General features: G+C 61.7%; 1 protein-coding gene across 4 annotated transcripts in view; it reads left to right on the top strand.

Annotated features, from left to right (window-relative positions):
* The window catches only part of KCNQ1 (potassium voltage-gated channel subfamily Q member 1), a 395418-nt gene extending 390243 nt beyond the window's left edge, over positions 1-5175 (top strand). For 3 of the 4 annotated variants that reach the window (XM_008008132.3, XM_073007231.1, XM_008008274.3), the window contains exon 16: positions 3927-5175. In XM_008008132.3, coding sequence (XP_008006323.1) covers positions 3927-4163 — 237 coding nt within the window. In that variant the 3' untranslated portion in view covers positions 4164-5175. The remainder of the gene's footprint in view (positions 1-3926) is intronic. The other variant, XM_037998840.2, reaches the window with a different exon arrangement.
* Positions 5176-9793: the final 4618 nt, after the last annotated feature.

The following is a 9793-nucleotide window of genomic DNA, read 5'->3' on the forward strand; positions in this document are numbered from 1 at the left end:
CTTCCGAGGGCTGCATAGGTCTCTTATGGTTATTAATTTGGTGAGTGCAGGCCGGGCACAAAGCAGCTTTTGTCTGCCTTGCCTTTTAATCACTATCAAATTGCAAATAATGGCGGGGGCCGAGATCCCCAAAATTGATCTGTCCCAGCAGTTCTTGGGGAACCGGCCCCAGTGCCTGGAGCATTCACTGCCTTCAGCTCCCCGATGGCACCTGCCTGGATGCATCTCCCTGTGGGTGGGGTATGGCCTCGCCATGTGAGGTGCTTCTCAGACTCCTCCATCGCCACCAAAACCAAACATGCCAGCAAGATGAAGGCACCCTGCCTGCAGAGTGGTGGGGTGGGAGCCTTCAGGGACGCAGGCTGTGACAAGTGCTTGAGTCAGAGCTAAGTCTCTGGGGCTGCAGAGGAGCCACCTGTAGCCCAGGCCTGGGCCCTTCCCACAAGAGGGGCAGCATCAGGATGCATCAGACTGTGGACCTGCCCTGGGCATCCAGCCCACATCCTGGCCCACCCCTGGGACCTCTGTCACTAGCAGCTGGGATGATGAGAGCATGTCTCTGGGGCCAAAGACCCCAGCCAGTCCCTCAAAGCCCCAGTTGGCACAGGCAGCAGTTGAGGTGAGCTTGGGATCAGCCAGAGCCAGGCATGGGCTGATGCTGGCCCGGGCAGCTTCCGGGAGCCCTTCAGTGTCAGTCAGAGACAAGCTTGGCCCTGTGGCTGCCTCCCTACCCCAAAGGTGGCTGAGTGCCTCTCTACACAGTGCCGAGGCTCCCTGCCGGGAGGAGCTGTCACCAAGGTGGCTCAGGACCGAGCGCTGGCACCAGCCACACCTTCAGCCTGCACACCCTGCCTGTGGCCCTGACACCCGCTGTCTCCTTCTGTCCCAAGAATCCCCGATGAAGGCCTCCACGCCCATTAGCACATGTGGGACTTGGACAGATGTTCAAGTGCCGTAAAGTGAAAATTTATGAAACCACAAATGTTCATCTGTGATGTATTTGGTGCTTTAATTAATGCCAAACCAATTGATACCCAAGCGGGGGCCTGCACAGTTAGTGACAGTAAGCCATGCAGAGCAAGCCTCGTCCAACGCTACCAGCACACGGGGCTCAGGGAGCCGAGGTGGGCCCTAGGACACAAACCGGGCTTTGCCCTCAAAGACCCAGGCTGGCTGCACCTTTGATCTGCTATGCTCTCGTAGGTCTCTGGGCCTCAGTTTCCTCATGTGCACCCTGAAGGCTGAGCAACCTCCCGTGCCTCCCGCCAGGCACGAGCAGGTCGTGGGACTGAGAGGGCTGGTCTTGCTGGCAGCAGGAGACACAGGGGTCAGGGTGTGGGTGAACAAGAACAAGACCTCAGGCCCGTCCCCCTCCCAGAGGCCCCGCCCCATTCTGCCTTCCGCTGTCGCCAGCTCCCTGCCTGACACTGTGTCCTCCCCCGTGGCAGCTCCACGGTCTCGAGATGGAGCCTTGGGGTGGGAGCTATGGGGACAGGATGGGAGACATAGCACTCTCAGCTGGTGACCCTGACCCTCTTTTCCTGGGCCTCAGTGTCTACATCTGTGGGATGGGGTGTGGACCTCTGTGGCTGGTCCCCAAGTGGCTTTGCAGAGCCCTGAAGTGCTGGCAGGTCCTTGGGTGTGAGGGCCCCGGTGGATGGCCTTGGGCCCTTGCCCCTGCCAAACCACAGAAGCCCTGCACCCCATTGCTCCACAGTCCAGGCTTCACATCAGGTTTATCTGGGAAAACTAAAAGATGGGGCTCCCTCTGGCCTGGACCGTCAGACCTTGGACGTACACCTGCCCTTGTGCTCAGGACAGGTGGGTCTCAGACTCACCCCATACCTGCAAAGCAGAACCACAGGGGAGCTGGGGAGCCTCCACAGTGTAGCCCCCAACACCCAGGACTGGGAGTGGGTCCCCTGGACTCCTGCTCTGGGCAGGGCACAGTCCCACCTCCCACGTGGAGGTTGCCCAGCTAGCCCTCTAGACAGGTCGGCTAGCCCTCTAGACAGACGCTCGACCCCACTCAGGCAGGCGCCCCCCTCTCATCTCAGCCTCTCACAGCACCCTGTTGGCCACCTCTTCCTTACCATGCTCAGCCTCCATGGTAGGTGCTGTGGGTGATGACCATAGCACCCAGCCTTTGAAGCTGGCCTGGGCCCACCTGGACTCTGGCAAACTGCTTGCTCCCTCTCTGGCCATCTCGGGGCTTGTGCCCACGTCACCCAGCAGCATTTTCCCTGGGGTGGTCTCACCCGCACAGAACCCAGCCATGGCCCACACCTTGCCCCAAGCCTATCCAGTTGGATCAGCAGTGGGGCCGGGTGCATGAGGGACAAGGCCTGCCCGGAGCAGCTAGGGTGCAGACACCTCAAGTGCACGGCCAGGTGGACCAGACCAGCTCCCGCCTGCTGCCTGTCCTTAGGGCCAATGGCTGTCATTGTTGTGGCTGAGTCATCTTGGTGCCTTTCTCTGGAGCCACGTGTTTCCCTGTAGCAGCTCTGCTGTTCAGCCCTTGTCCGGTGCTAATCTGGTTGCCCCTCCCACACCACTTCTAGGTCTTTCCAGGCTTCCAGGTGCCCACGGTGGGGAAGGGTCTACTTCATTCTCCACAGAGTACGCTGAGGGGCTCTCCTGCAAGAACACCGCAGGCTGAAGGACCACCCCTGTCTCCTGTGGCCACCAACAGAGCTGTACACCCTCCCCGAACCCTCCCTCATGCTGGGGCCCCCAGGTCCACCCTCCTAGGGAGAGGGGTCCCCAACCTGGACTCCCTCACCTGCCCTAGTCTGCCCTTGGGGTTGGCCCTGCTCCACCCAGCACCTGCTCTGAGGGTGCCAGCCTACCAGCCAGGGCCTTCCAGTCTCCCCATCAAGGCTGGAGGGCCACTTCCCACCCAGGGCTGGGCTCCAGCCTCATTCCCCAGCGGTGCTGTCCTTCCAAGGAGCTCTCAGACCACCTGGTTTCTCTGCTGACTCTGCAGCCCTTCGAGGGCTCTGAGCACCTACTCTCTGCGCCGGGTGCATCTCGGGCTCTGTCCTGCCTTGACCTCCCTGCCAGCTTTGCAGGGCAGCCACCCTGGCACATAACTCACTGCAGAACCAGCCCCTGAGAAGGTGGAGGCCACATGGCTAGCCAGAGGGCATGCTCTGGGGCACTGCTTTGACCACAGAATGTGGGTGCAGATGGTGTCTGGGAAAATGGTGCTGTCCCTGCCAGGTTAAAGAAAGGGCATGGTGGTTCCTGGGGGATGACAAAAAACCCCACCCCTACCCCATTGCAGAAAGCATTGCAGAGTCACAAGCCCCCTGTGCCCCTGTAAGCCCCTCCTAGTGGTGGCCCAGCAGGGGCATCCCCTGCACACCCAGGCAAGGCCCAAGGCCTCTGCCTCCTCAATCACCCCAGGCCCTGCCCGTGAGCCAGCCTTGCTGAACTCTGCCCTCTGTCCAGTTCTCCTCCAGACAGAGTAGACACAGCCCCCAGCCTTTCTTGACCCTTAACTCAAAGGTCCCCAAGCCTGGCCTCAAGAAGCCAAAGGCTGCCGCAAACCCAAATATTCCAGGTCCGGGTCCCTGGTGCAGACCCTGCCATGTGGGGATGTGGCACAGAAGGCCAGCCAGCCTGGGGAGCGGAGGAGGAGGAGAGGAGCGCTCCTGACCCTAAGCCTACTAGATGCCTGTGGACACACACAGGGACTCCCAGCATACACGGGATGGACTCCAATGGGCACACATGCACATTCCTCGCACACACATGGGCGTGACCGAGGGCCTTGCAGACATAGGGTGCACACGTGCGTGCCGCCTGCATACAGCACACACTTGCAGAAATGGTTGGCACCTTCCCTTCCCTGGCCCCTGAGGCTGTCTACACACCTGGCTGCTTCCCACCACTGACTCTCTCGTCTGCCTTTGTCCCCACAGGTGACGCAGCTGGACCAGAGGCTGGCACTCATCACCGACATGCTTCACCAGCTGCTCTCTTTGCACGGTGGCAGCCCCCCCGGCAGCGGCGGCCCCCCCAGAGAGGGCGGGGTCCACGTCACCCAGCCCTGCGGTAGTGGCGGCTCCGTCGACCCTGAGCTCTTCCTGCCCAGCAACGCCCTGCCCACCTACGAGCAGCTGACTGTGCCCAGGAGGGGCCCTGACGAGGGGTCCTGATGGGGGGTTGGGGCTGGGGGGTAGGCCTCAGAGGGGAGGCCAAGGGCAGCCCCACCTGGCCCTCTCTGAAGGTGGCCACCTCCTGAAAGGCCCAGAGAGAAGAGCCCCGCTCTCGGCGGCCCCAATACCCCGTGGACCATGCTGTCCAGCACAGCCTGAGCCTGGGGGCTCAGCAAGGCCACCTCTTCCTGGTCGGTGGGTACTAGAAGTTGGCTGGGTGTGGGGAACCCATCTCAGGTCTGAGTTGTTACCCCTAGCGCCCTGGGCCCCCACACAGTGATGTTGACATCACTGGCATGGTGGTTGGGACCCACCAGGGTTGGTGGTACCGGGCCTGGCTCATGTAGGGCCAGGAAGTAGCACAGGCTGAGTGCAGGCCCACCCTGCTTGGCCCAGGGGGCTTCCTGAGGGGAGACAGAGCAACCTCTGGACCCCAGCCTCAAATCCAGGACCCTGCCAGGCACAGGCAGGGCAGGACCAGCCCACGCTGACTACAGGGCCACCGGCAATAAAAGCCCAGGAGCCCATTTGGAGGGCCTGTGGCTGGCTCCCTCACTCTCAGGAAATGCTGACCCCATGGGCGGAAGACTGTGGAGACTGCTCCTGGGCCCCCAGCTACCAGCAGGAGAAACAGTCTCACCATTTCCCTAGGGCACGTGGTTGAGTGGGGGGAACGCCCACTTCCCTGGGTTAGCCTGCCAGCTCTTCCTAGCTGGAGAGGAGCCCTACCTCCCTGCCCCCAAGCCCGCTCTGCGTGGGACTCCCGCCTCCAACCCCTCTCCCAGTCCCAGCAGTCAGCCAAACACACAGAAGGGGACTGCCACCTCCCCTCGCCAGCTGCTGAGCCGCAGAGAAGTCACGGTTCCTACACAGGACAGGGGTTCCTTCTGGGCATTACGTCGCATAGAAATCAATAATTTGTGGTGATTTGGATCTGTGTTTTAATGAGTTTCACGGTGTGATTTTGATTATTAATTGTGCAAGCTTTTCCTAATAAACGTGGAGAATCACAGGCTGGGCTGGGCACTGCTCTCACCTTGGTTCCTGGGGCATCCATGGGGTCTCTGGGACAAACTAGGGCTCGGCCTCCACATCCCTGGCCAGCTCCTGCCAATGCCTGCGGGCCTCTGGGTAGCTTCCTCCCCAGGAGATCCCCACCCACGGAGAGGACCCCTGCAGTTCCCCTGGAAGCAGTGCCCAGGTGGCCGTGGAATAGGGACACTATGTCCGTGTACTGAGGTCAGGGTTCAAAGGGTTCAGAGGGGCTGCAAGATGCCATCAAAGGCTCCAGCTCAGCGATGTTGCTCCTGATCTGGGCCCTGGGCTGGCCCTGGCCATGGAGTGCAGTCACAGTGTGGTCACTCCCTGTCTTCCAGCAGACTCTATGCCCCTGGGGCAGATGGGCTCTGTCTGGGCCTCTCTGTCTGCCCCTTCCAGGCCAGGGTGGCCCTTGACCAAGGACCCACATGCTCCACTCTGGGAGCAGACCCCACCCAGGCCCACTCCCCAGGATGCCAAGGGCTAGACTCTGGATGGGGTGTGGTGCAAGGAAGGCCTGGGGCCCCTGAGGCTCCCATATGCTCACCCCTGTCCTCCTCCAGGCCTCTGTTTCCCCATTGGTAACATGATGCTCCCGTAGCCTGTCCGGTTCTCTGAGTGGGACAGAGGGGCCACCACCCTGCTCACCCTGGCCCTGTGCCTGCAGCTTGCTGTGAGGCCCTCCTCTCCTGGGGTGGAAAGAGTGCCTCACTCTCGGCACAGACACACTCAGTCGGGGCAGCTGCATCTGCTGTGCCCGCACCTCAGCTATTGGACCATTTCTCAATCCTTCAAGACTGCAGCACCCTTCTGTCCTCTTTCCAGAGCCCGCCCCGAAGTCTCAGGCTACCAGGGCCTGGGGCATCTGAGATCTCAAGGATGGGGCTGTCCTGAGTCCACTGGAGGCAGCAGGCGGCCAGCAGCAGGTGGCAGGGACAGGGGCCCCAGGTTTCTGTGTGGAGTAGAGGTGGAAGCCCTTGTCAGAGGGAAAGGCCCTAGGTCCCACCTGGTGCCAAGCCCGCTGGGCCCGTGCCCCCAATCCATGGGTCTTGGCATCTGGCCTAGCCAGCACTGACCGGAATGGACGAGGTGGAGGGTCAGCACAGGGCCTCCCAGGCTTCCCCGGTCTGCACCCACCCGGGAGGAGCCAGTGCAGCAGTTACTGAAAGGCAGGAACTGTTGTTTCCTTGTTGGGTAAATATTTGTGGAAACCCGGAGATGCTGGCCGGAAAGCAGGGCCCTCCACAGCGCCCGGGCCCCCCAGCCCCGGCCGCCCACCCCAGGCCCCCGGCCCACAGGGAGCTCCATGGGGCCGCCCATCTGGGCTGGGCGCGGCCCCGGCACCCAGCCCTTGTTGTCCGTATTATGGACTGCGCACAAAGTGCCCGAGGACTCCACTCCTGGACGGGCCATTGCAGCCCTCTCGGGTGTGAAATGCAATTTACCTGAAATAAAGCCCAATTATGGAATTAGCTAATTAAAGCCGCGGCGGAGGCTGGGCCCGGCCGGCCGGGTGCTCAATGCCCGCCGGTGCCCACGGACTTAGGGAACAGATGGCGCCTCGGCCCGCCGTGCCGGCCACATTCCTTCACTCTGTCCCCCGATAAGTGACCTAGACAGCACACGACCATCTGGTGTGTGGCACGTCCTGCGGGCCCCGGACAATGGCCCGGCAGACCTCTCTGCGAGAGGGCCGTCGCCCGGGCAACGGTGGCATGTGCAGCCCCGGCCCATTCACGGCCCCTCCCGCGGCCCCTTTCTTCGGGCCCTTTGTGGCCTCACCGCGGCTGCCTGGCTGCTCTGGCTGAGGATAGCCGTGAGTGTTTGTCCGCAGAGCCGGCCTTTGTCTCCAAATTGGGCTCCCTTATTGAGGTCCTCGGGGTCCAATGGGTGCCAAGAGCATCTGCTGGGGGTGGCTGAGGGAGGGGCTGCTCCTGCTTCCCGGGGCACCCACCTCCTCTGCCAGGCTCCCCTCCTCCATCGCCTGCCCTCAGATGGCCTCTCAGAGTGCTGGGCGTGGCCCTGGGGAAGCCAGTCTCCAGGGCTGGCATTGGCCAAGCCTGAGGTTCTCCCGTCTTTGGGCCGGGGGACCAGGAAGAGGAGGAGGCAAGGGCGTGGCCAACCTGCAGCCCCTCAGCTCCCACCACAGCCCTGTCTGTGAAATGGCAAACAGTAAAAGTGACCCCTTGGAAGGGACATAGGAGGCAGGGGCTTGATGGAGGTGAGACGTGACCTCTGGGCCTAGGCCAGGCACACAGTAGGTGCTTAATAAAGGAAGCCAGACAAACCACCTGGGTGGGTGATACTGGGCTCTGCCTCCTTGCTGCACTCCTGCCTGTCCCCTTGGAGCTCCTTTCCGAGGCCCCTCCTGCATCTAGCCTCACCCCACCAAGCTCCCTGCCCCTCAGTGCCAGGGAGAGCTGTCCAAACCCAAGCTGGCCGCTCCCCAGCCTGCTCTCAAGCCGACTGTGACTCCCCACTGCCAAGCCCCACAGGCTGCAGCCCTGCCACTCACCCTGGGCATCCCCTGCCATGAGCTGGGCTTCTCCATCCTCACCCTGTAGTTGATGTCCAGCCCCCCTCCCTACTCAGGACGTCCTTTGAGCACCATCTTGGCAGGCAGTCCCCCACCAGCGTGGTGGTCAGGAGTCAGGCCCACCACTGGGGGAGGGGCTGTGCTGGGCCTTTTGGGCCCCAAAAAGGGGCCGGGGCTGGCAGTGCCTAGTACAGGCCTGGCCCCAGCTGGGTGCTCAGGAAGTGCCAGTTAAATTAAAGAATAAAATGAAAATTTGGAAGGAGGCTGCCCAGCATTGCCCATGCAGCGGAGGTACCAGGACCCAAGCAGGGCATCACCAGGCGTCCCTCCAGTGGATAGGAGAGGGGTCCACACCCTATGCCCTGAAAGAGGGGATCAGGCCAGGTGTTTTGATCTAGGGCAGCCGGACAGCTGGGGGAAGGAGCAGGAAGGCAGACAAGAGCCAGGGCTCCTGGGGCTGCCACACGCAGCACCCCCATCTCCAGGTGATCTGCTGAGTCACCTGCAGGGATGGGGACCCCCCTTTCTCAACTGTATCAGGTCCTTAATTTGGAGTGCCCATCTGAGCTGTGCCAAAGCCTGCTCCCCCCAGCACCCCTGCCTCCTCCCGGTACAGCCCTCTGGGCTCTAGGACCCAGGACCCAGGGGCTCCTTGGGGATTTTTGTTTGTTTGTTTGTTTTTGTGTTTGTTTTTGTTTTTGTTTTTGAGACGGAGTCTCGCTCTGTCTCGCAGGCTGGAGTGCAGTGGCGTCATCTCAGCTCACTGCAAGCTCCGCCTCCCGGGTTCCCGCCATTCTCCTGCCTCAGCTTCCCAAGTAGCTGGGACTACAGGCGCCTGCCACCATGCCCGGCTAATTTTTTTTGTATTTTTAGTAGAGATGGGGTTTCACCGTGTTAGCCAAGACGGTCTCAATCTCCTGACCTCGTGATCCACCTGCCTCGGCCTCCCAAAGTGCTGGGATTACAAGGAGGCTGCACCCGGCCTCCTTGGGGATATTAAGCATGTCTCAGCCTCACCATTCTCGGCCCCCAATGGCACCAACCCCTCTCTTGCCTCTGGCCCTATTCTTGTGGCCCTGGAGGGCCAGCTAGTTGGGAGATCAGGCCTGTGCCCTGTGTCTCAGCACCCTTCACCTTTCCTGTCCCCACCCAGGTCAGCCAGGGTCCCAGGCAGCCAGGCCTGGAGTACGCTTGGGGCAACCAGAGCCAAACAGAACTTCAGTTTCCACTGGCCTCTGAGTACAGACAGCCGGAGCCAGGGCCCCCTAAAAGCTGACAGGTCCCACCCCGGCCCTTCCCAACTCCACTGTGGAGCCTTGGTGAGGAAGCTTAGAGGGCCCTCAGTCAGGCAGTGCAGGAGGGCTGGGGGCTGCCACCCCATCCCAAGGCTTAGAGGCCAGGGCACCCGCCTGTGCCCACCCAGGCATTGGCTGTGTAATAGGAGGTGGGGCATCCACTCTGACCTCAAGATCCTTCTCCCTCAGTAGGTCCTGCTATGACCTCCTGGCCCTCCTCTTCAGCACCCCTGCGAGGTACCAGGCCTCCTGCAACTCCCCTCCCCTGCAGCCCCCACAACTCAAGGCACCTGAGTGAGGCAGAGGGTAGAGGAGATAGACAGCCCAGTCCAGGGCAGCCCTGCTGGACTCCAGGGGATGCTCGAGCCCCCTCCCCTCCTCTTCCTTCTAGACCCTCACCCATGGCTCCCAGAGGGGACGAGGCTGCCCTTAATTCCAAGAGCCAAGCCCAGCCCCGCCCCCAGCTATCCCCAGGCTTGGCTTTCACATGTCCAGGCAGCAAGCCCTAGGCCCAAGAAGACACAAGCCAGGCCCAGAGGTGGCCATGGATGACTCAGTGGACAGAGTCCATCCCAGTGCCTTCTGGGACCTCAAACACACAGCTCCTTCCACTTCCTGGGAGTGGCCCTAAGGTGCAGGGGTGGGGGTGTCAAGACGGAGTCCAGGCTTGTCACTTGGGCACAGTGATCCCCACCTGCATGACCCCAACCCTGGAAACCCCCACCTTCTCCTCTCCCCACGGCCAGCCCCTCCACAACATT

Source organism: Chlorocebus sabaeus, chromosome 1 (assembly GCF_047675955.1).
Source record: "Chlorocebus sabaeus isolate Y175 chromosome 1, mChlSab1.0.hap1, whole genome shotgun sequence".
NCBI lineage: Eukaryota > Metazoa > Chordata > Mammalia > Primates > Cercopithecidae > Chlorocebus > Chlorocebus sabaeus.